Source organism: Choloepus didactylus, chromosome 6 (assembly GCF_015220235.1).
Source record: "Choloepus didactylus isolate mChoDid1 chromosome 6, mChoDid1.pri, whole genome shotgun sequence".
Lineage (NCBI taxonomy): Eukaryota > Metazoa > Chordata > Mammalia > Pilosa > Megalonychidae > Choloepus > Choloepus didactylus.
This window is the reverse complement of record NC_051312.1, coordinates 49,466,663-49,489,078: the sequence shown is the minus strand read 5'-3', so window position 1 is coordinate 49,489,078 and position 22,416 is coordinate 49,466,663. Positions and strand designations below refer to the sequence as shown.

Here is a 22,416-nt window from a genome sequence, read left to right as displayed (position 1 = left end):
TGGCCCCTGTGCCCTGGCCCCTAGCACACTCCCTGCAGGCCTGGCTGGCCAAGGCCAGGAGGGCCAGCACTGACGCCTGCCTGGACTGTGGTCTTGTCTGCAAGCCTTCCTTCTTCCCTTTCCTCAACAGCCAGAATGCCTTCCTGAAGGGAGTGTGAGCCCCCTTGTCCAGTCCCCACTCCTTGGCTGGCCTGCCCAGCTCACCTTTTCTCCTCACCCCCAGAACTGCCTTGTCAGGTCATCATCTAGCTCACAGCTGCCATACCCTTGGCAAAGCCACAAAGCACCAGGGGCTGCTCCTCCCCACTGCCTGCCCTGCTCTCTCGCCTCCCGCAGGCCTTTGCCCAGCCTATTTGGGCATCTTCTAGGTCTAGGCCATGAGACCTGTCTTGGCCCTCACCCAGGCTTGGCAGCAGTCAGGCCACTCTCCTGTCCTCTGAGGGCCCCTGGACAGCAGGTGGGGTGAGGAGCTGTAATCCCGAATTTGCCCTCCTAGGAACACCTACGTTCTTGGCCTGGGATGGACTGGGCCGGGGAGCGGGACTAGGCAATACCAGGCTGGGAGCAGCTCCTACCCACCCAGGGCCCTGGACCCTTTGGCCCAAGAACATTAAGGGCTGATGCTGTGCAGCGCCTGGCAGGCTGCAGGTGCCCTGTGACAGCAGCAAGTTGGAGACAAACCACCTGTACCACCACTCTTCAGCAGCGCCAGCTCCAGCACCAAGTACCGGCTCTGCCCTCACCACAGTTTCTGCAGGGGCTGGGTGTCTGTGCCAGGACTCCCTGTGAGGCCCGTGGGTGGCTGCAGCTCTGCCGAGCTCTGCCCACTCACCAGCTCACCCTGCCCAGGAGAAAGCACTGGCAGATTCCTTGCTCCAGTGACTCACCCCTCAACCCCAATAAATTTTTTTTTTCCTTCTTTTGGGTCTTCATTTCCTTGCTTTTTTATCTTCTGGGCTAAATATAAAGATATGATTGGGAAGGTTTTAAAAGTTTTTTGTTTACTTATGTTATTTGTAACATAGTACTAATACTTTTATGGTGAGTCTTAAAAAGAAATAATCTATCTAGCATTTTTTTAGGGGTGACAGGCAATTTAGCTTCTAATCCTTTACTTATATTTAAAATGATACCAATATTCTTCAGAATTTCCTGAAAATTAAGTGTTTGTTAATGTATAACTACCTATAGAAAGAGGCTTTAAATTCCTTCTGGTAAATAAGATAGAGGCTGAGAGTAGGTTCAATAACAAATATATGGTCTTTTTAATTTGTGTCATTTATCAAAGAAAGTGATGAAGAAATAGGATAGTAAAACAAGGATAAATTTACTTATTACTAAAGAAAGGAAGTCTGCAAACTGTATAGTTCCTATTACTGAAATATTAAGTGTTAAATAACTTGAAAAGTAGCAAGCCAGTGGAGCCTTGCTTTCCTCAGGGTTCCTGCTAGGGGAATACCTTGAAAGAGACCCTTTAGTGTTTCTGTGAACAAGCCCCTTGGATAAGGCTCAAGACTAACTGAACTTATAATTGACTTCTTTAGAGCAGACATTGTTATCAATGAGATTCCAGTGCCTAAATAAATAAATTGAATCATATAGGAGTAGAAAGATGTGGGGGTGGATAATTATTAAAAATTATCACAGTGAGATATAATACTCAATAAGTAGGCCCTTTGAAGAAAGGCCCAAGTGCTTTAATTCTACAAATCCTTGATGGAAAAGATATTGTCACCTATACCTTTTTGGGTTACAAAGCCATGGCCCGAGGACACACAAATGACCATGTCTCACTCTACGTCATCCCACGACTGAATCAGCTCTCCGTCTGGGGTGTACAGTGCTCTGGCGGGGTGAGACGTTTTGAGGCGAGAGGAGCAGTCTTCCAGCAGCTGAAACACAAAGGGCAGCCACAGTGCAATGTGGAAGGTCACAAATTACTCAATGATTTTAATGAATCAACTCTTTATGGACAACCATTATCCGGGCTTGAGTATTCATATGTTTATAACTGTTAATACGTATAGAGAAAGATGAGAAGAAGGGCATACAGATGTTTCCTAAAGTATTTAAATAATGGGGAACTTCAGTACTCCTTGGTAGAGTTTTCCTTATAATTTTCTACTGTTCCATGTAGAAGATGGCATCTTATTGTTTAAAAAATTCCTAAATGCGATAAACCCTGGTTTGGGAATTAAGACTTGTCAGAATAGCTCTTTTTTTAAAAACCATCAAGGAACTAGAATGACTAAAGCAGCAAAGTGGAGGTGAGGAGATCTTAGCCCCTGTGTGACTTGAGACAAGTCAGGCAGCCTCAGTAAGAAATGGTCTTCTCAACCATAAAATGATCCTCTCTGCCTTTATGATTCAACGACTAAAAAAGCCTTTCTTAAAAATGGACACATTTTAAAACATTCTGGAGGGGACTTTTTTTTATGCTTTTTTTGTTTTTTTTTAAATTCAATTTTATTGAAATATATTCACATACCATACACTCATCCATGGTATACAATCAACTGTTCACAGTACGATCATATAGTTATGCGTTCATCACCACAATCTATTTCTGAACATTTTCCTTACATCAGAAAGAATCAAAATAAGAATAAAAAATAAAAGTGAAAAAAGAACACCCAAATCATCCCTCCATCCCACCCCATTTGTCCTTTAGTTTTTATCCCCATTTTTCTACTCATCCATACACTAGACAAAGGGGGTGTGATCCACAAGGTCTTCACAATCACACTGTCACCCCTTGTAATCTACAGTATTATATAATCATCTTCAGGAGTCCAGACTGCTGGGTTGCAGTTTAGTAGTTTCAGGTATTTACTTTTAGCTATTCCAATACATTAAAACCTAAGAGGTGTTATCTATATAGTGCATAAGAATGTCCATTAGAGTGATCTCTTGACTCCATTTGAAATCTCTCAGCCACTGGGACTATTTCGTCTCATTTTGCATCCCCCTTTTGGTCAAGAAGATACTCTCAATCCCACGATGCCGGGTCCAGATTCATCTGGAGGGGCTTTTTTAACTTCTCTCAATCAATTCCTCATTGAAATACAGTCAAGTCTCATTATTGGAGGCAATTCTGAACCACTGCCTATAAGGCAAATGCAGGGTTAGTTTCCTGCCAGCCTCTGGTCACAACATTTCATTAACCAATCAATATATAACTTTGCTTTATATGTATTTCTGTTTAAAGACACCTTATATATTTTTGTTTCCTCTAAATTTGCATACAATGATTCCCTAGGAGGTTCTTGTTTCACTGGCCTTTTAGGGATTGCCTCCTTTTAACCCCATCTAGAAACAGTATCAGTGCCTTAAATAAAGTTTCCCAACATAAATTTGAGCAAGTTTAATCATGAATCGCATTGGGGACCAGGTACTTGGAGCTCATTAAATTGTGTTGATTCAAGTTCTCTGCTCATGTACGTGAATGACTGTGACCAGCCTTGAAAGTTCAGGAGGGTATGATTTTGGAGTTACAAATAAATTTTAGCAAGTAGGTGAATTCCCAAATACGGAATCTGCGAACAATGAGGATTGACTGTACTCATAAAACCACATATAGAGATGCAAGGTGTCAACAGTGCTGGAAAGATTAGTAAACACACTGCCAGTCTCCTGAGGGAATTTCCATTAGTGTGAATAAGGCTGTAAGACAAAATAATAAAAGCAAGCAGGAAGAAATAAGAGTTTTCTATATACCTTCCTGCATAGATTTCATCTCTCAGAAAGCCAAAAGCCCATTCTCCAAAAATATGAGCCAGCCTCATGTTAGCCCCAAATCACCATTAGTATTTCTTTTTATAGACTTAGAGTCTACAATTCACATCAATGCAGGGAGCACAACAGGACATGTGATGATATTTTGCATCTTGAAAATGAATCAGTAGTCTGAGGCAATAAGACAAAAGTGATGCAGGCAATGCAATTCAGAGACTACAGTTATTCATTCACAATTTCGAGCAAGGGATGAATTAAAAATGCCTTGAAATTGTCCAAGGATACATTCCCCTCTGTAGAGTGGGAAAACCAGAAAAAGAGCAGTGGGAGAGTGGTCTTCAATGCCACCTCCCCAGCAAAATAACAGCCAGGCAGCAGCAATTTGACTAAATACTGTGCATGCGAACCAGTCCTCCAACTTAAGAGCTAACAGGAGGATTCTTACAGCTCTCAAGTAGACATTTAGGGAGACACAAAGAGAACTAACCTATCCTGTCTATTGTCAAAACGTCTCTTCTTATACAAGGAGGTACAGATAGAAAAATCAACAATAGCAACAGCCATACGAGGTTTATGAAAATATTCTACAACATAAATAGAGGCGCACTCTACTCAAGGTGAAGATTTAGGAAAAAAAACTACAGCAAGGGTACATTGTAGAGAGTCTCTGCATTGTGCTTCCCCCAAATTCAATAAAATATGACTCCCATAAAAAATCCACAGAAATGAGATTAGACAACATTGAAAGGAAAGCAGAGTTGCTTACATGTAGATGCTGACAAGGATGAGGAGGATATTGATGATGATGATGACAGCAGCTAAAATTTAATGATAAATTTCTACGTGTCAGGTACTCGTCTAAAAGCTTCCAAGGACAATCTCATTTCATTTTGTGGAAATGATTACTATCTTCATTTTGTTGATGAGAAGATTGAAGAACAGAGAGGTAAAATATCATAACCAAGTTCATACAGCTGGTAAGCAAAGGAGCAGAGTTTCAAATTGGATAGAGAGCTAAATGAGAAGAGGAGAGAAGGTAAAGAAACAAGAGATTCAATAGGAGAATTAAAATCTGTCTTTAGAAGCCCCCCCCCCCAAAAAAAAAAGCAGACTTAGTATCACAGAAAATCAAATCAGTATTAGGAAGGCCTAAGTTGAGAAAATCCCATAGGATATAGAGAAAGGACAAGAGATAAAATTTATGAGGGAGAAATGTTAGACATCTGGAATGCCAAGAGATCAGATATCAAACCTACATATTATTGGGGTTTCTAGAGAAGAATCCAGAATAAATTAAACTTAAGTGGCCATCAAAAAATAGGAAAAAAAAAAAAAAAACTTTTCTGACCCAAATGAAGACCCCTGTCTTTAGATCAAATAGGCTAAAACAGGATAAAGGAAAGTTAATGAAAAAATTGCTAAGGTTTAAATGTAACCAGGTGAAAAGTATGAATCTTGTGCACAGGGGAAAATCCAGTTATGTGAAGATGTACGTTCTGCAACACTGAATGCCAAATAAAATTGAGCAAAATCTGTGAAGTTTTTAGGGGAAAAGATTTTATCACCATTATTCTATATCCAGTCAAGTTATTTTTCATTATTATAGGCAAATAAAAGATATCTTCAGGTACACAAAAACTCAGAAAATATACCTCCCAAATGTATCTCAGATTATTAATAAATGAACTGAAATTCCCTTACTATAGAAAGTCATAATATAAAAGGACAAATACTAAGCATTAAGATCATTAAAATATGACACAATTGTTACAAAAATGGTCAGAAAGTAAATGAACTGAAATTTTAAAAATAAATCTTCACAGAGAAAAAGGTAGAAATTAACAGAAAAAAAATCACCAAAAGTATAACCATACAATGGAATATTATTCAGCAATAATGAGGATGAACTTTGAAAACAATTTGGTAAGTGAAAGAAGCCAGACACAAAAGGCCATATATTATATGATTCCATTTCTATGAAATACACAAAATAGGTAAACCCATATAAACAGAAAGCAGATTAGCTGTTGCCAGGGGCTAGGGGGAGTGAGGAATGGGGAATAACTGCTTAATGGGCACATGATTACTTTTTTTAAGAGATAAAAATATTTTGAAAAGTTGTGAATCTATGAAATGGTACTGAATTGTGCACTTCAAAATGGTTAATCTTATGTTATGTGAATTTTACCCCAATCAAAAAAAAATCACAAAAGGGGATGTGGCCAATGAAAGTAAAAACTAAAGCATTCTAACTTTCTTGTCATTCTCAGGGGCAAAAGAATATTTATTTTTATGATTAAAATCCATACAATAAAACATAAAATCAGAATAAGAGAAATAGTTCTTGTAAAAGACTGGGAAAAATCATCATTATATGAACTTAATTTGATTTTATTATTAGACAAGTTATGTGAATAAAATGAAAAATCAATAGCAAAAAAAGAAAGCTTAATAAAGCAGACAAACAATAATTTTTATAAAAAGTAAGCATTTAGAAAATGTAGTGGAAGAAATTCATTTCAACAACAAAAACAATTCAAATTAACAATTAATTTGAAATTTTACTGAACGACAAAAAAATAAGACTTTTATGTATGTAAAAGACTGAAACATGCCTGGCTGCAAAGATTGATTATTGTAAAAGGTGTCAATTCACATGAAATTAATTAATAGTCTAAAACATATTCTTTGCAATAACAAAACTCTTATAGGAGGATTTTATGGTGTTTGAATGTAATTCCAAAATCCATCAGGAAGAATAAGCAGGCAAGAATATTCAAGTAAAATCTGAAAAAGAAGTGCAACAATAAGCAACTTCTATCTGATACTAATATCTATCATAAAGCTACAATGATTTAAAAGTACTAAATGTAAAAGATAGCTGAAAAACAGAAGTTAGTGTATTTAAGAATTAAGTGTAAAGTTGGTATTCCAACTCATTGGGGAGAAAAAGTTTAGCCGGTGATTAGGACCAAACAAGTAAAGCAGAGAATATATATAATAGAATATAATTTCATTCAAATTCTACACCTAGAAAAAAGATTCAAAGAGTTTAAAAAGGAAAAACAAATAATAAAACATTAGAAGAAAAATTAGGTGACCTCAGAATAGTAAAAGACAATATGATTCTGATTATTAAAAGCAATGAAAAAAATGTAGATTTATTAATTTCTGTATGTTAAGAAATCCCATAAACACAATGGCAAATTGGAAGTTTGTTACAACGAATCCGATAAAGCTATATATAATAAATAGCCTTACTATTAAAAAAACAGAACACATATCAATATGAAAAACACTTCCAATAGAAAAGCAACAAAGGATTTTTAACAGGGAATTCATAGATGGCTAATAAACGGTAATTTGAAACAAATCAAAATCACCTGAATAAGTAACTGAAGGCATAAATTAGAACAAGGTAGCATTTTCTCTTGTCAAACTTGCAAGTCCATGTTTCTGGGTAACTGCACCCAGTGTTGCTGAGAGAAAGAGGGAGGTGGGAATTTTCATGCACCACTTGTGGGAGCATAAACTCCAGAAACATTCTAGATAACAATCTGGCAAAAGATATCAAAATTCTCATGCATGTTTATACAATTTAACTTTTCAATTCTATTTCTAGGTATTTATTCTGGGGAAATAATCAGAAAATTACCTAAAGACGTATATGTAAATGTGTTCACTGGAGTCCTTTATAATAGCAAAAACTTGAAAACAACTTAATGTCAAGTAACAGAAAACTGGATGAATAAGTGATAGTGCAGCCACAGGATAGATTATGATGCCATTGAAAAACTTTTTTTGAGAATGTTAAATCCTATGGAGTGAACGCCACATAGTTTGTTAGGCAAATAGTGCAAGCAGCAAAACTGTATATTCTGTGATATACTATGATCACAAAAAAAATTTATCTCTATAGAAACCATAGAAATAGATATACTAAAATTATAATAAATGTAGTATTTGTAGGTGATGGAATTTTCATATCCTTCTTGATGCTTTTATTTTTTTCCAATTTTAGTACCATGACTAGATGTTGTGTTATAACTAGAAAACCAAATGAATGTTATTCAATTAATCTCTGGGAGAAACTTGTGTAATTTGAGAAGGTCCCACAAAAAGGTAATTCTTATATTTTTCCCTATATCACCACTAAAAAGTCACTACTCTATAGAGATCATTTTTCTTTTATAATCAGAAAAATAAACATTATTTAATAAAGCATATACTAAATGCTAATGTGAATTAAATGTACAGTGATTTCACTTGGTTTTTACCAGAAGTCCTAATTACATAAGACAAAGTCAATAAGTTCGTTTAAAATTTTTTAAAATAAATCTGAAAATAAAACATTTTCAGAATAATTAGGTTCTAAAAGATCTAGTCAATTTATGGAACTCATTCTCAGTTTTTCAAATGTATCTAAATTTACTCAAGCATCTTCTTTAAAGTAGGCAATATAAATAAAATGTTCGCAATCTTTGCAATAACAAAACTCATAATAAAGGGACACATGTTCTACGAAAAACTCTTCACCCACAAACAATTTTACAAAGTACAGTTTTCATAGACCAGACTTTCTCAGGGCGGAACACAGGGGCATCATGGAACTATTACATTCCCCATGTGCGCAAGGTACTTGCTCTACAAATCAAAAGGACCTGTTTCTTATTCTTTCAGCTTCCCCTCATGCATTCAGAATTGTTCCTGGGCTGAGAAAGAGCGCATTGGTTTTGAGATTCTGTAGAATCAGAGAAATGTTGCAGAGATGGGAGAAAGCAAACGCTTGGGGATCACAGAAGGAGGGGCCCCAGCAATCATAAATCAGAGAAAAACATAGGTCCTGAAGAAAGAGCCACTAACCCTGGAGAGACAGCTGCCTTGGTGCATTGATGACAGATGAGCCAATACCAGTTGGAGATGAGAGTGGCTCTGGCAATGTTCAAAGCGTGGGTGGGAAGAAAGTGGTTAAATCATCCAGAATAGCCACAACAGCGAAAGTTGAGGAAAAGTCAGCATTGGACAGGATTCGAATACCATCTGGGGGTTTCATTATAGAAAGCAGAGTGAAGCACTTTGAAATGTGTTCTGTTTCTCATTCTTCGGGTAAAAGTAGCAACCATTGAAACTCTGATCTTCTCTGGAATTTGTGTCATTAGCCAGATTCCCCTAGTGAAATCCGAACCCTCCTTGTCCTGCTGCCTATTTGTTCCCCCCACACACAATCCATTCTCCAGAGGTATCTTTACAGTCTTACAGCCTGAAAGGATACATTTCTCACTGATCACAAAGAATCTCATGCAGGTCCCTAAAGATGAAAATAGACAGCATAGAGAAGAAAAGGGAAGGGATTAGAAAAAATCATAAAAAAATAAAGCAAAAGAAAAAAATAATATGCTGAAAACTTTCTAGACATTCTCTAAATGTCTTTCTCCACACTGAGACCACATCAATCTCTCAAAAACAGTGCCTTGACCGTGCCATTTCCTTATTCAGAGACAAGTAGTAGATCAAGCAACTTAGTCTTGAATATGCTTGCAACCAACCAATCTTTCCAGTCATTTCTCTCCCTTCTTCTCAGTCCAAGCAGCAGCTATTTAATACGCTTTCTGAATTCCAACACTCATTCTTTTGTGCTTGGTGCTGTTCACCTCTGTGAATGAGTTTTTTGCCTAAGATTTTGAATCTTACCCATTTCTCAGGTTCCATCAGGATCTCGATTAATTCCTCTGTGGAGCGTTTCTCTATTACCCCAGGTGGGACTGATGCTCCCTCCTTTGAACTCCTACTGAACTTCCTGTCTGCACTAATTTGACCTTGATCACATGCCACTAGTATTTCTCTAAGACAAATGCCAGCTTCCTTAGGAAGTAAGTTTTTCTTACAAAGGCAATTCAAGTTCAATATAAAAAGTACGAAACATAGAAAAATACACAAGAAAGAAATAAAAATAAAAATCATCCATAATATGACCATCCAAAAATAAATACTTCCAACAATGAAATCCTTCCAGTTTTTTCTTTGTGCATGCATGTGTGCACAAGGAATCCAACTCTGAGTGCCTTTTATTCTGCTTCTTTCATGTAGTATATCTTGAACGTCTTTTTTTGTCATTCTTTCTAAAAGTTGATTTTGAGCTATAGTATTCCATCCTATGTGCTATGATTCATTTGACCAGTTCTCTATTATGAGTGTTTAAGTTATTTCTAATTTTTGTCTGTTATAAATAGCCCTGTGATGGATATTATTACCAAGCAATATTTGTATAAATTCATAGTAATATCCTTGGGGTAAAGATCTAGAAGTGCATTGCTTATGATATGCATAGTCAAAGTGTCCTCCCAAAAGTGGAACTTCCATCAACATGAGAGCACCTACTTCACTGCACACCCAAGTAAACCTTGGGTATCTTTAAAAGCTTTGCCAATTTGAAATGTTAATTTAATGAAAGCAGGGGCCATGCATTCTTTATACTGCCTCTACTGTTACCGTTGTTAACCTGTCATTTATACAGCATTATAAAGCTTACAAAATCTTTTCACATATATAATTTACTATACTTCATAGCATCTAGCACAGTACCCTTCATTCACAAAGTTCATAAAAATTGCTTAATTGTGGAATAATATTTGAGTGCCTTTTATATGGCACACAGAGAATCAGAGCTCATGATTCTTCCTCCCACCAGTTATATAGGTAATCTTTGTAAAAGTTATGGTATGTTTTCACAATCCTAAGTCTGACAGCCTGTCTTTTCCCCATCATCCTTGCTCTCCTTTATCTATATATTGATCATTTTTCAAATGCCCTCACTATTTTATCGATTCTGGTTCCAATGGTTAAGTCATTTTAATACTTAGTATCTATCACATGAACTCTGTGGTATTGTTTCCTTTTCTTCTGCCTGTATGAAGTTTCTTTGCTTGTATTCCTGGTTTTGAGTGTACGTTTTCTGCATTTTTATCTCTTATTTCTCAAGTACAGCAAATTGGCTGTCACCTTCTGAAATAAAATTGCTTTCACAGTTTTATTTCAAAGTCTCTATCAAGAGGACTGGATTGCCTCACTCTTTGAAATTCTGGACCAAGCTTCATCTAAGACACTCCTGCTACTCCAGGGGCCCTTATCAGTCTCCATGGACTTTTCTAGGTCAGCCTGTTGCACCATCTTGCATCACTCCCACTTAACATCTCGTCTTTATGTGACCTCCTCCTGTCCCAGAAAAATCTGTAAAAAACATTTTCACAAAATAAAAAAAGCCAAAACTACAATTAAAAATGCCACTACAACAGATAAGACTTTTTAAGAGACTCCCCAAATCCATTTATTATGTGTCTAAAGTTTTCATTCAATGATTAAGACAAAAATGCCAGATTTTATAATTATATTCTTGAAATTGCAAACAATAAATGAACAGATACTCACCTTTTTCTTAGAAAACTTTTCTTTCGAAAATAGAAAGTTTGCCAAATTTCTAGGGCTCTGGGTAGTAAGAATATGGCAGGTTTTCTCTAATGAGTGCTGTCATTTTCCTTACATGTCACACACAGGGTAAATAATTCATGAAGGGGGAAAATCACTCTTTTCTGAACTGGGTTTAAAATGGATCAGGAAAACTATTTTCAAGTTCAGATTTTACTTTTCAGCTGTAGAGAACTCATTGTTCTCTGCTGGACAAATGGCATATTCAGATTCAAACTTATGTCAGAGAGCTGTTGACTGCACATTCTCACACATAAGCTCATTTAACAATCACTGAGGAAAGTATTGTTCACATTTTACAGATGAGAAAATGAGTTCAGAGAGGTCATTGGCCTGACCTAACAATCTAGAAATGTCAGAGCTGGGATTTGAACCCAGGCCTAGCCAACACTCTCCTTTCACTGAAGATTTACCTCTGAAATTGTTTTGCCCCAGGCATAAGTTCCATCTTCAGGTCTGCCTCCATTTAGATAAATCCATACTCGTTTTCTGTTGGGTTGCTTATACAGGCTGTTCTGCTGAACTGCCCTACATTTAGTTGAAATTGGAGAATCTTTTTTGTATTGCAGTTCTTAGACTTCAGAAAGGCGTGCCTGTAAAGAGATGCCCAGAGAATTCCATATGTAGAGAACTGTCTGTTTAATGTGTGTGTAAAGAATATGACGAAAGACAGAAAGATCTTGTAATTGTAAATTATGTTGGAAAAATTTTAAGAAGTAACCATTAAGTGCATCAGCCTCTCCTGACACTGACTCTGATATAAATTTCCCTTGCTTCAATGACAGGAATCACTACAGGCAATAATAATTATTATAGTAATAATAATAATAAAGTGCTTATTTGGCAAAGCACTTAACGTTTATTTATAATTTGGAGAAATGAATGGAGATGTGTTTTTAGACTTCTGTATGGTTCTTCTCCTGAGAGATTTTTCTGCATGTAACAAATGAGTTTTTGATTAAAATTGCCACAGCATTTCCTTTAACTAAGAAACACTTAAGGGAGTGTACATGACTGTTGTTTAAGTCTTTACTTGCTGTCTTCTTAAAATATAGCAGCAGCCCTTATACATTGCCAAATCCCTGCCAGGCAGTTTTTCATCCTATTTCAAGCATGTACTAGCCCAATGCTTTGCATTCATTCCCTGGTCAGTGATTTATCCTTCTTAGCTTGGCAAGAACTCATATTTCTAGCTATGTCATTTTTTTTTTTTTTTTTTTTTTTTGGACTAACCTCGATGTGGGCACACTCCTTAGGCTTAGATTGAAACACATTTCACAAATTTGAGAAACTCTATCAAAGAGGAACATATCACTCCAACAAAAAACTTTAGAAAGCAAAAAGTTTTCCCAGGTCTCTATCCCCAATTGTCTCTCAACAGCTGACCTTTCTCTTCTCAACTTTTTTATGCCTGGCAATCGAGACCGATTAACCAATTGGTCTGAAACCACTTTCTGAATCCCTCACTTTTGAATGTCTCCATTGCAATTAGTATTTTGCTCCTTGCTCTTTTTACATATTGAGACATACCCCTAGGAGTGATGAGCAATGAAACCATAAGGCTCAACTTGACTACACTTATTATAATTACCTTTGTACATATCCACTTGGCCTTTTTCTCCTCTTTGCTAAGGTCATAATTTCTGGTCTCCATTCAAACAAAACATACTCTCACATGAGCTGGCTGTCTTTTAGATAGCGACTCTCCAAATGCCAGCTCACTGCTTGGCATATGCATATGTGGTCATAACTGACCAGATGCTGAGAATATATTAATAGCATAATTTTGAAATTCAATACTGCACTTTAAAAGGCTTATAAAAGAGGCAGAGTCTTTAATGTCTGCAGTCCTAAAGAACATACCTCTGTGTGTCTTATAAGTTCCATGAGTTTAATTTCCTCTTGAGTCTGCTCAGTCCAGCCTCCTTCCAACACCACCGGCTGCACAGGGCTTTGGGTGAGAACCATTGTAGCTGGCTGACATGCTGCTACTCACCGCCCTGGGGAAAGAAGTCCATGGAAATGTTTTTTCTGATGATAGGCTTTCAGATTTCAAATAAATTGATTTGGCTTTCTATGCATAAATCATTCCAACCAGGAGCATAGGCTAAAATACTAAATATATCATGGAAGAAAAGATGCCTAAGGTAATAATATCTAACAATACCTCTTCATATGGGAGCTTGAGGCTTTAAATAGCCAAGATACACTTACTCTATAGGTGGAAAAGAAAGATAACCTGCTGACTTCCAGACTGGCCCCAGCCTCTCATCCATGACTTGGTTCAGCAGTAATTTAATCAAATAGAATTCATGGCCTATATAGTCCCCATCATCTCTTTCAGTCTTGGAACATATGTTTTGTTCTCTTCACTAAAAATATGCCTTTCCCTCACAATTAGCTTAGCGGCCTGGGGATTAAGTATTTTAAAAATAATATTAACCCAAGAGACAGGAGCCCATTTTTTCTATCTAATAATACCCCACAAGCATGATTAGTTTCTGACACTTATGCTGTGCCCTGTATGCTGTTAAGAAGCTATGGTAAGAAAATATTTATTGGAATACTGTCTTTTAAAGAATCGCCTTCATAATTTAATGTGTAGTGATTCAAATCTGTGCATTCTTTCAACTAAAGTTAAAATAGTTATAAAAGAGGTAAAAAAAAAAAAGGTCACACTTATGAAATTGTTTTCTTTCTCTGGGTTAAAGATATACTCAGCTTTGGGCCTCATGCTGATCTCTAAACTATTTAAAGAGAAATAATTCTTTCTCGTGTTTTCCTTCCAGAAACCTATATTTAGCACTAGCTATGTGTCAGGCACTGTGCTGGGTGATGCAAATAGAACCATGTTTGAGATGGAGTCCTTGCCTCAAGGGTTACAGGTTCATAGGGAAGGGTGACATTAAAGAAATGATGCATTAATAACTGACTGCAGATGCACTGTGCCAGGAATGCTAGGGGTCTATAGGAGCACGTGACAGAGGTCCCTGACCTAGTTCTGAGGGATCATAGAAAGCTTCTTTAAGAAAGAGACACTTAATCTGATAAATTAATGAAAATAGCAAAACAAACTTGAATCCCAATTTTGTTGACAATGTACTCTTTTTTTTTTATCTTCATTTTATTGAGATATATTCACATACCACGCAGTCATACAAAACAAATCGTACTTTCGATTGTTTACAGTACCATTACATAGTTGTACATTCATCACCTAAATCAATCCCTGACACCTTCATTAGCACACACACAAAAATAACAAGAATAATAATTAGAGTGAAAAAGAGCAATTGAAGTAAAAAAGAACACTGGGTACCTTTGTCTGTTTGTTTCCTTCCCCTATTTTTCTACTCATCCATCCATAAACTAGACAGAGTGGAGTGTGGTCCTTATGGCTTTCCCAATCCCCTTGTCACCCCTCATAAGCTACATTTTTATACAACTGTCTTCGAGATTCATGGGTTCTGGGTTGTAGTTTGATAGTTTCAGGTATCCACCACCAGCTACCCCAATTCTTTAGAACCTAAAAAGGGTTGTCTAAAGTGTGCATAAGAGTGCCCACCAGAGTGACCTCTGGGCTCCTTTTGGAATCTCTCTGCCACTGAAGCTTATTTCATTTCCTTTCACATCCCCCTTTTGGTCAAGATGTTCTCCATCCCACGATGCCGGGTCTACATTCCTCCCCGGGAGTCATATTCCACGTTGCCAGGGAGATTCACTCCCCTGGGTGTCTGATCCCACGTAGGGGGGAGGGCAGTGATTTCACCTTTCAAGTTGGCTTAGCTAGAGAGAGAGGGCCACATCTGAGCAACAAAGAGGCATTCGGGAGGAGGCTCTTAGGCACAACCATAGGGAGGCCTAGCCTCTCCTTTGCAGCAACCATCTTCCCAAGGGTAAAACCTATGGTAGAAGGCTCAACCCATCAAACCACCAGTCCCCTATGTCTGTGGTCATGTTAGCAACCATGGAGGTGGGGTAGGCCAATACCCCTGCATTCTCCACAGGCTCCTCAAGGGGGCACTACATCTTTTTTTTTCCTTGTTTTTCTTTTTTTTTTTTTTAACTTTCCCTTCTTTTTTAAATCAACTGTATGAAAAAAAAGTTAAAGTTAAAAAGAAAACAAACATACAATAAAAGAACATTTCAAAGAGACCATAACAAGGGAGTAAGAAAAAGACAACTAACCTAAGATAACTGCTTAACTTCCAACATGTTCCTACTTTACCCCAAGAAAGTTACATAATATAGCAACATTTCTGTGAACTTGTTCCTACTATATCCGTCAGAAATTAACAGACCATAGTCATTCCTGGGCATCCCCAGAACGTTAAATAGCTTATCTGTTCTTCTTGGATTATTGTTCCCCCTTCCTTAATTGCTCTCTATTGCTAGTTCCCCTACATTCTACATTATAAACCATTTGTTTTACATTTTTCAAAGTTCACATTAGTGGTAGCATATAATATTTCTCTTTTTGTGCCTGGCTTATTTCGCTCAGCATTATGTCTTCAAGGTTCATCCATGTTGTCATATGGTTCACGAGATCGTTCCTTCTTACTGCTGCATAGTATTCCATCGTGTGTATATACCACATTTTATTTATCCACTCATCTGTTGAAGGACATTTGGGTTGTTTCCATCTCTTGGCAATTGTGAATAATGCTGCTATGAACATTGGCGTGCAGATATCTGTTCGTGTCACTGCTTTCCAACCTTCCGGGTATATACCGAGAAGTGCAATCGCTGGATCGAAGGGTAACTCTATATCTAGTTTTCTAAGGAACTGCCAGACTGACTTCCAGAGTGGCTGAACGATTATACAGTCCCACCAACAATGAATAAGAGTTCCAATTTCTCCACATCCCCTCCAGCATTTGTAGTTTCCTGTTTGTTTAATGGCAGCCATTCTAACCGGTGTTAGATGGTGTTCTAGTTTGCTAATGCTGCAGAATGCAAAACACCAGAGATGGATAGGCTTTTATAAAACTGGGGTTTATTTCACTACACAGTTACAGACTTAAGGCCACAAAGCGTCCAAGGTAACACATCAGCAACCGGGCACCTTCACCTGAGGATGGCCAATGGCGTCCGGAAAACCTCTGCTAGCTGGGAAGGCAGCCAGCGTCTGCTCCATAGCTCCGGCCTCAAAACGGCTTTCTCCCAGGACGCTCCTCTCTAGCAAGCTTGCTCCTCTTCAAAACATCACTCCCAGCTGCACTCTCTTTCTCCCCCCAAGTCAGCTCATTTATATAGCTCCACCGATAAGGGCCCACCCTGAATGGGCGGGGTCACGCCTCCATGAGAACATCTCATCAGAATCATCTCCCACAGCTGGGTGGGGCACATTCCAAGCAAATCCAACCAGCACCAAAACGTCTGCCCCACACAAGACCACAAAGATAATGGCATTTGGGGGACACAATACATTCAAACTGGCACAGATGGTATCTCATTGTGGTCTTAATTTGCATCTCTCTAATATTTAGTGAAGCTGAACATTTTTTCATGTGTTTCTTGGCCATTTGTATTTCCTCTTCAGAGAACTGTCTTTTCATATCTTTTGCCCATTTTATAATTGGGCTGTCTGTACTATTGTCATTGAGTTGTAGGATTTCTTTATATATGCAAGATATCAGTCTTTTGTCAGATACATGGTTTCCAAAAACTTTTTCCCATTGAATTGGCTGCTTCTTTACCTTTTTGAGAAATTCCTTTGAGGTGCAGAAACTTCTAAGATTGAGGAGTTCCCATTTATCTATTTTTTCTTTTGTTGCTTGTGCTTTGGGTGTAAAGTCTAGGAAGTGGCCGCCTAATACAAGGTCTTGAAGATGTTTTCCTACATTATCTTCTAGGAGTTTTATGGTACTTTCTTTTATATTGAGATTTTTGGTCCATTTTGAGTTAATTTTTGTGTAGGGTGTGAGGAAGGGGTCCTCTTTCATTCTTTTGGATATGGATATCCAACTCTCCCAGCCCCATTTGTTGAAAAGACCATTATGACTCAGTTCAGTGACTTTGGGGGCCTTATCAAAGATCAGTCGGCCATAGATCTGAGGGTCTATCTCTGAATTCTCAGTTCGATTCCATTGATCTATATGTCTATCTTTGTGCCAGTACCATGCTGTTTTGGCAACTGTGGCTTTATAATAAGCTTCAAAGTCAGGGAGTGTAAGTCCTCCCACTTCGTTTTTCTTTTTTAGAGTGTCTTTAGCAATTTGAGGCATCTTCCCTTTCCAAATAAATTTGATAACTAGCTTTTCCAAGTCTGCAAAGTAGGTTGTTGGAATTTTGATTGGGATTGCATTGAATCTGTAGATGAGTTTGGGTAGAATTGACATCTTAATGACATTTAGTCTTCCTATCCATGAACATGGAATATTTTTCCATCTTTTAAGGTCCCCTTCTATTTCTTTTAGTAGAGTTATGTAGTTTTCTTTGTATAGGTCTTTTACATCTTTGGTTAAGTTTATTCCTAGGTACTTGATTTTTTTAGTTGCTATTGAAAATGGTATCTTTTTCTTGAGTGTCTCTTCAGTTTGTTCATTTCTAGCATATAGAAACATTACTGACATATGTGCATTAATCTTGTATCCCGCTACTTTGCTAAATTTGTTTATTAGCTCTAGTAGCTGTATCGTCGATTTCTCAGGGTTTTCCAGATATAAGATCATATCATCTGCAAACAATGACAGTTTTACTTCTTCTTTTCCCATTTGGATGCCTTTTATTTCTTTCTCTTGCCAGATTGCCCTGGCTAGCACTTCCAGCACAATGTTCAATAACAGTGGTGACAGCGGGCATCTTTGTCTTGTTCCTGATCTTAGAGGGAAGGCTTTCAGTCTCTCACCATTGAGTACTATGCTGGCTGTGGGTTTTTCATATATGCTCTTTATCATGTTGAGGAAGTTTCCTTCAATTCCTACCTTTTGAAGTGTTTTTACCAAAAAGGGATGTTGGATTTTGTCAAATGCTTTTTCAGCATCTATTGAGATGATTAATTGATTTTTCCCTTTTGACTTGTTAATGTGTTGTAATACATTGATTGATTTTCTTATGTTGAACCATCCTTGCATGCCTGGAATAAACCCCACTTGGTCATGGTGTATGATTTTTTTAATGTGTCTTTGGATTCTATTTGCAAGGATTTTGTTGAGGATTTTTGCATCTATATTCATTAGGGAGATTGGCCGGTAGTTTTCCTTTTTTCTAGCATCTTTGCCTGGTTTTGGTATTAGATTGATGTTAGCTTCATAAAATGAGTTAGGTAGTGTTCCATTTTCTTCAATGTTTTGAAAGAGTTTGAGTAAGATTGGTGTCAGTTCTTTCTGGAAAGTTTGGTAGAATTCCCCTGTGAAGCCATCTGGCCCTGGGCATTTATTTGTGGGAAGATTTTTGATGACTGATTGGATCTCTTTGCTTGTGATGGGTTGGTTGAGGTCTTCTGTTTCTTCTCTGGTCAGTCTAGGTTGTTCATATGTTTCCAGGAAATTGTCCATTTCTTCTACATTATCCAGTTTGTTGCCATACAGTTGTTCATAATATCCTCTTATAATTTTTTTAATTTCTTCAGGATCTGCAGTTATGTCACCTTTTTCATTCATTATTTTGTTTATATGGGTCTTCTCTCTTTTTGATTTTGTCAGTCTAGCTAGGGGCTTGTCAATCTTGTTGATCTTCTCAAAGAACCAACTTTTGGTGATATTTATCCTCTCTATTGTTTTTTTGTTCTCTATGTCATTTATTTCTGCTTTAATCCTTGTTATTTCTTTTCTTCTACTTGGTTTAGGCTTGGTTTGCTGTTCATTTTCTAGCTTCTTTAGTTGATCCATTAGTTCTTTGATTTTGGCTCTTTCTTCCTTTTTAATATATGCGTTTAGTGCTATAAATTTCCCCCTTAGCACTGCTTTTGCTGCATCCCATAGGTTTTGGTATGTTGTGTTCTCATTTTCATTCATCTCTATATATTTAGCAATTTCTCTTGCTATTTCTTCTTTATCCCACTGATTGTTTAGGAGTGTGTTGTTTAACCTCCAGGTGTTTGTGAATTTTCTAAGTCTCTGATGGTTATTGACTTCTAATTGTATTCCATTATGGTCAGAGAATGTGCTTTGAATAATTTCAATCTGTTTAAATTTATTGAGGCTTGTTTTATGTCCCAGCATATCATCTATTCTGGAGAAAGTTCCGTGAGCACTAGAAAAGTATGTGTATCCTGGTGATTTGGGATGTAATGTCCTGTATATGTCTGTTAAATCTAATTCATTTATCAGATTGTTTAGGTTTTCAGTTTCCTTATTGGTCTTCTGTCTGGTTGATCTATCTATAGGAGAGAGTGATGTGTTGAAGTCTCCCACAATTATTGTGGAAACATCAATTGCTTCCTTTAGTTTTGCCAGTGTTTCTCTCATGTATTTTGTGGCACCTTGATTGGGTGCATAGACATTTGCGATTGTTATTTCTTCTTGTTGAATTGCCCCTTTTATTAGTATGTAGTGGCCTTCTTTGTCTCTCAAAACATCCCTGCATTTGAAGTCTATTTTATCTGAGATTAATATTGCTACACCTGCTTTCTTTTGGCTGTAGCTTGCATGAAATATTTTTTTCCATCCTTTCACTTTCAGTTTCTTTGTGTCCCTGTGTCTAAGATGAGTCTCTTGTATGCAACATATTGATGGTTCATTTTTTTTGATCCATTCTGCGAATCTATATCTTTTAATTGGGGAGTTTAATCCATTTACATTCAACATTATAACCGTGAAGGCATTTCTTGAATCAGCCATCTTATCCTTTGGTTTATGTTTGTCATATTTTTCCCCTCTGTCTATTAATATCCTTTATTGTACCCATACCCCGAATCTCTTTAGTACTGAACCTTTCTCCAAGTCTCTCTGTCCTTTCTTTGTTTCTCTGTCTGTAGGGCTCCCTTGAGTATCTCCAGTAGGGCAGGTCTCTTGTTAGCAAATTCTCTCAGCATTTGTTTGTCTGTGAAAAATTTAAGCTCTCCCTCAAATTTGAAGGAGAGCTTTGCTGGATAAAGTATTCTTCGCTGGAAATTTTTCTCACTCAGAATTTTAAATATATAGTGCCACTGCCTTCTCGCCTCCATGGTGGCTGCTGAGTAGTCACTACTTAGTCTTATGCTGTTTCCTTTGTATGTGGTGAATTGCTTTTCTCTTGCTGCTTTCAGAACTTGCTCCTTCTCTTCTGTGTTTGACAGTGTGATCAGTATATGTCTCGGAGTGGGTTTTTTTGGATTTATTCTATTTGGAGTTCGCTGAGCATTTATGATTTGTGTATTTATGTTGTTTAGAAGATTTGGGAAGTTTTCCCCAACAATTTCTTTGAATACTCTTCCTAGACCTTTACCCTTTTCTTCCCCTTCTGGGACACCAATGAGTCTTATATTTGGACATTTCATATTATCTATCATATCCCTGAGGTCCGTTTCGATTTTTCAATTTTTTTCCCCATTCTTTCTTTTATGCTTTCATTTTCCAATCTGTCATCTTCCAGGTCACTGATTTGTTGTTCAACTTCCTTTAGTCTTGTACTATGAGTGTCCAGAGTCTTTTTAATTTGGTCAACAGTTTCTTTAATTTCCGTAAGATCATCCATTTTTTTATTTAGTCTTGCAATGTCTCCTTTATGCTCTTCTAGAGTCTTCTTGATTTCCTTTATATCCCGTACTATGGTCTCATTGTTCATCTTTAGTTCTTTGAGTAGCTGCTCTAGGTGCTGTGTCTCTTCTGGTCTTTTGATTTGGGTGCTTGGGCTTGGGTTATCCATATTGTCTGTTTTTTTCATATGCTTTATAATTTTCTGTTGCTTTTGCCCTCGTGGCATTTGCTGAACTTGATAGGGTTCTTTTAGGGTTTGTAGACCTATTGAAGTCCTTATCTCTAATTTATCAGATCTACAGCTTCGTGGAGTACACTTTCTCTAACTAACCAGCAGGTGGCGTCCACGAGCCACCTGTTCTCCACAAGCCAGTTCTCCCCTGCTTAGCCTTTTTGGTGAGTGGGGGAGTGAGTCTTGTGGGGTCCAATTGGTGTACCAAGCTTGCGTGTGTAGTTGGTGTTGCCTGCCCTGTATATGGGGCGTTTTTCTGGGCAGTCAGGGAGGGGGGGTGGCCCTAACAATCAAATCTCCCTGGTGATCCTAGAGTTTTAAAGCTGCTGCAATAGTCTAATCCTTCAGTTCAGTTCTGCCACAGTTTGTCTCTGCCACTGACCCACAAGTCCTTGGTATTGGCGTATGGCTCCTGAGACTTGCAAGTGGACCCCTCTTCCAGGCTGTGCACCCCGGGTCCTCTGTTGAGGGATGACTTTGCTATGTCACAGGTGAGTGCCGTCCCCCCAGGGCAGTTCTGGGCTGCTGGGCTGTGTAGGGAGGCTCCCAGTCTGCTGAAATGATGGCTGAATGGGGCTTTGTTAATTCACACTGCTCCACCTTCCCAACTCTGAGACAATCAGCTGAGGTTGCAGGGAAGGCTAATGTCCACGCCCAGTTTTGTGGTGTGTGCCTGTTATTTGAAGCACTTCTGTCACACTGGGTTGTCTGGGGCAGCTCTGGGCTATGGGGCTGGCGATGGGCAGGAGTGTTTCCTGTCCACCAGGATGATGGCTGTGAGCGGACACCCCCCTTTTCTTGGGAAATTGTGGTGTTTAGTGAATTTTCTCAGCCACTGGATTATTGCCTTTTGTCTCAGAGCTCTCTTAGTTCTGCTCTTGATTTGACCTGCCCAAATAGCAAGTCTTTGAAGCTTTCTGTATTGGGCTTCTTAGAGTAATTGTTTTAGAAAAAGAAAAAAGGATTAAAAAAAAAAAAAAAACAAAAACGGGCCCTCCTCAGAGATCTAATGGGTTATTGAAATGCTAAGAGACAAAGCAACCAGGGCCATTAAGGAAAGGTCCACAGGGCAGAGAGATCAGCTTTTCTTCAGGATTTGCATATGCGCCTCAGGGCCCTTCCCCTTTCTATGTTCACCAGAACTCCAAAAATCCTCTGCTTTTATTTTGGAGTTTTTCGTGTTGTTTTTTTTCTATGCCTGTCTCCTCTCTGCTGGGCTGGCTGCTCTCAGATTCTCTGGTGTCTGGTCTCAGTCTATCTATGGTTGGAGTTTGGATCAGCAGAATGAATTTCTGATAAGGGCTGCCACTGCAGTTCTCCCTTCTCCTTCCGGGAGCTGACAGCCCC

The 22,416-nt window shown here is 38.0% G+C and overlaps 1 protein-coding gene across 1 annotated transcript in view; it reads right to left on the bottom strand.

Moving 5' to 3' along the window:
- Nucleotides 1-22,416, bottom strand: part of DCDC1 (doublecortin domain containing 1) — a 632,177-nt gene that overhangs the window by 28,233 nt on the left and 581,528 nt on the right. Inside the window, 3 exon segments of the mRNA XM_037839043.1 lie at nt 1,742-1,892; nt 11,631-11,810; nt 13,081-13,217. Coding sequence (XP_037694971.1) covers nt 1,742-1,892; nt 11,631-11,810; nt 13,081-13,217 — 468 coding nt within the window.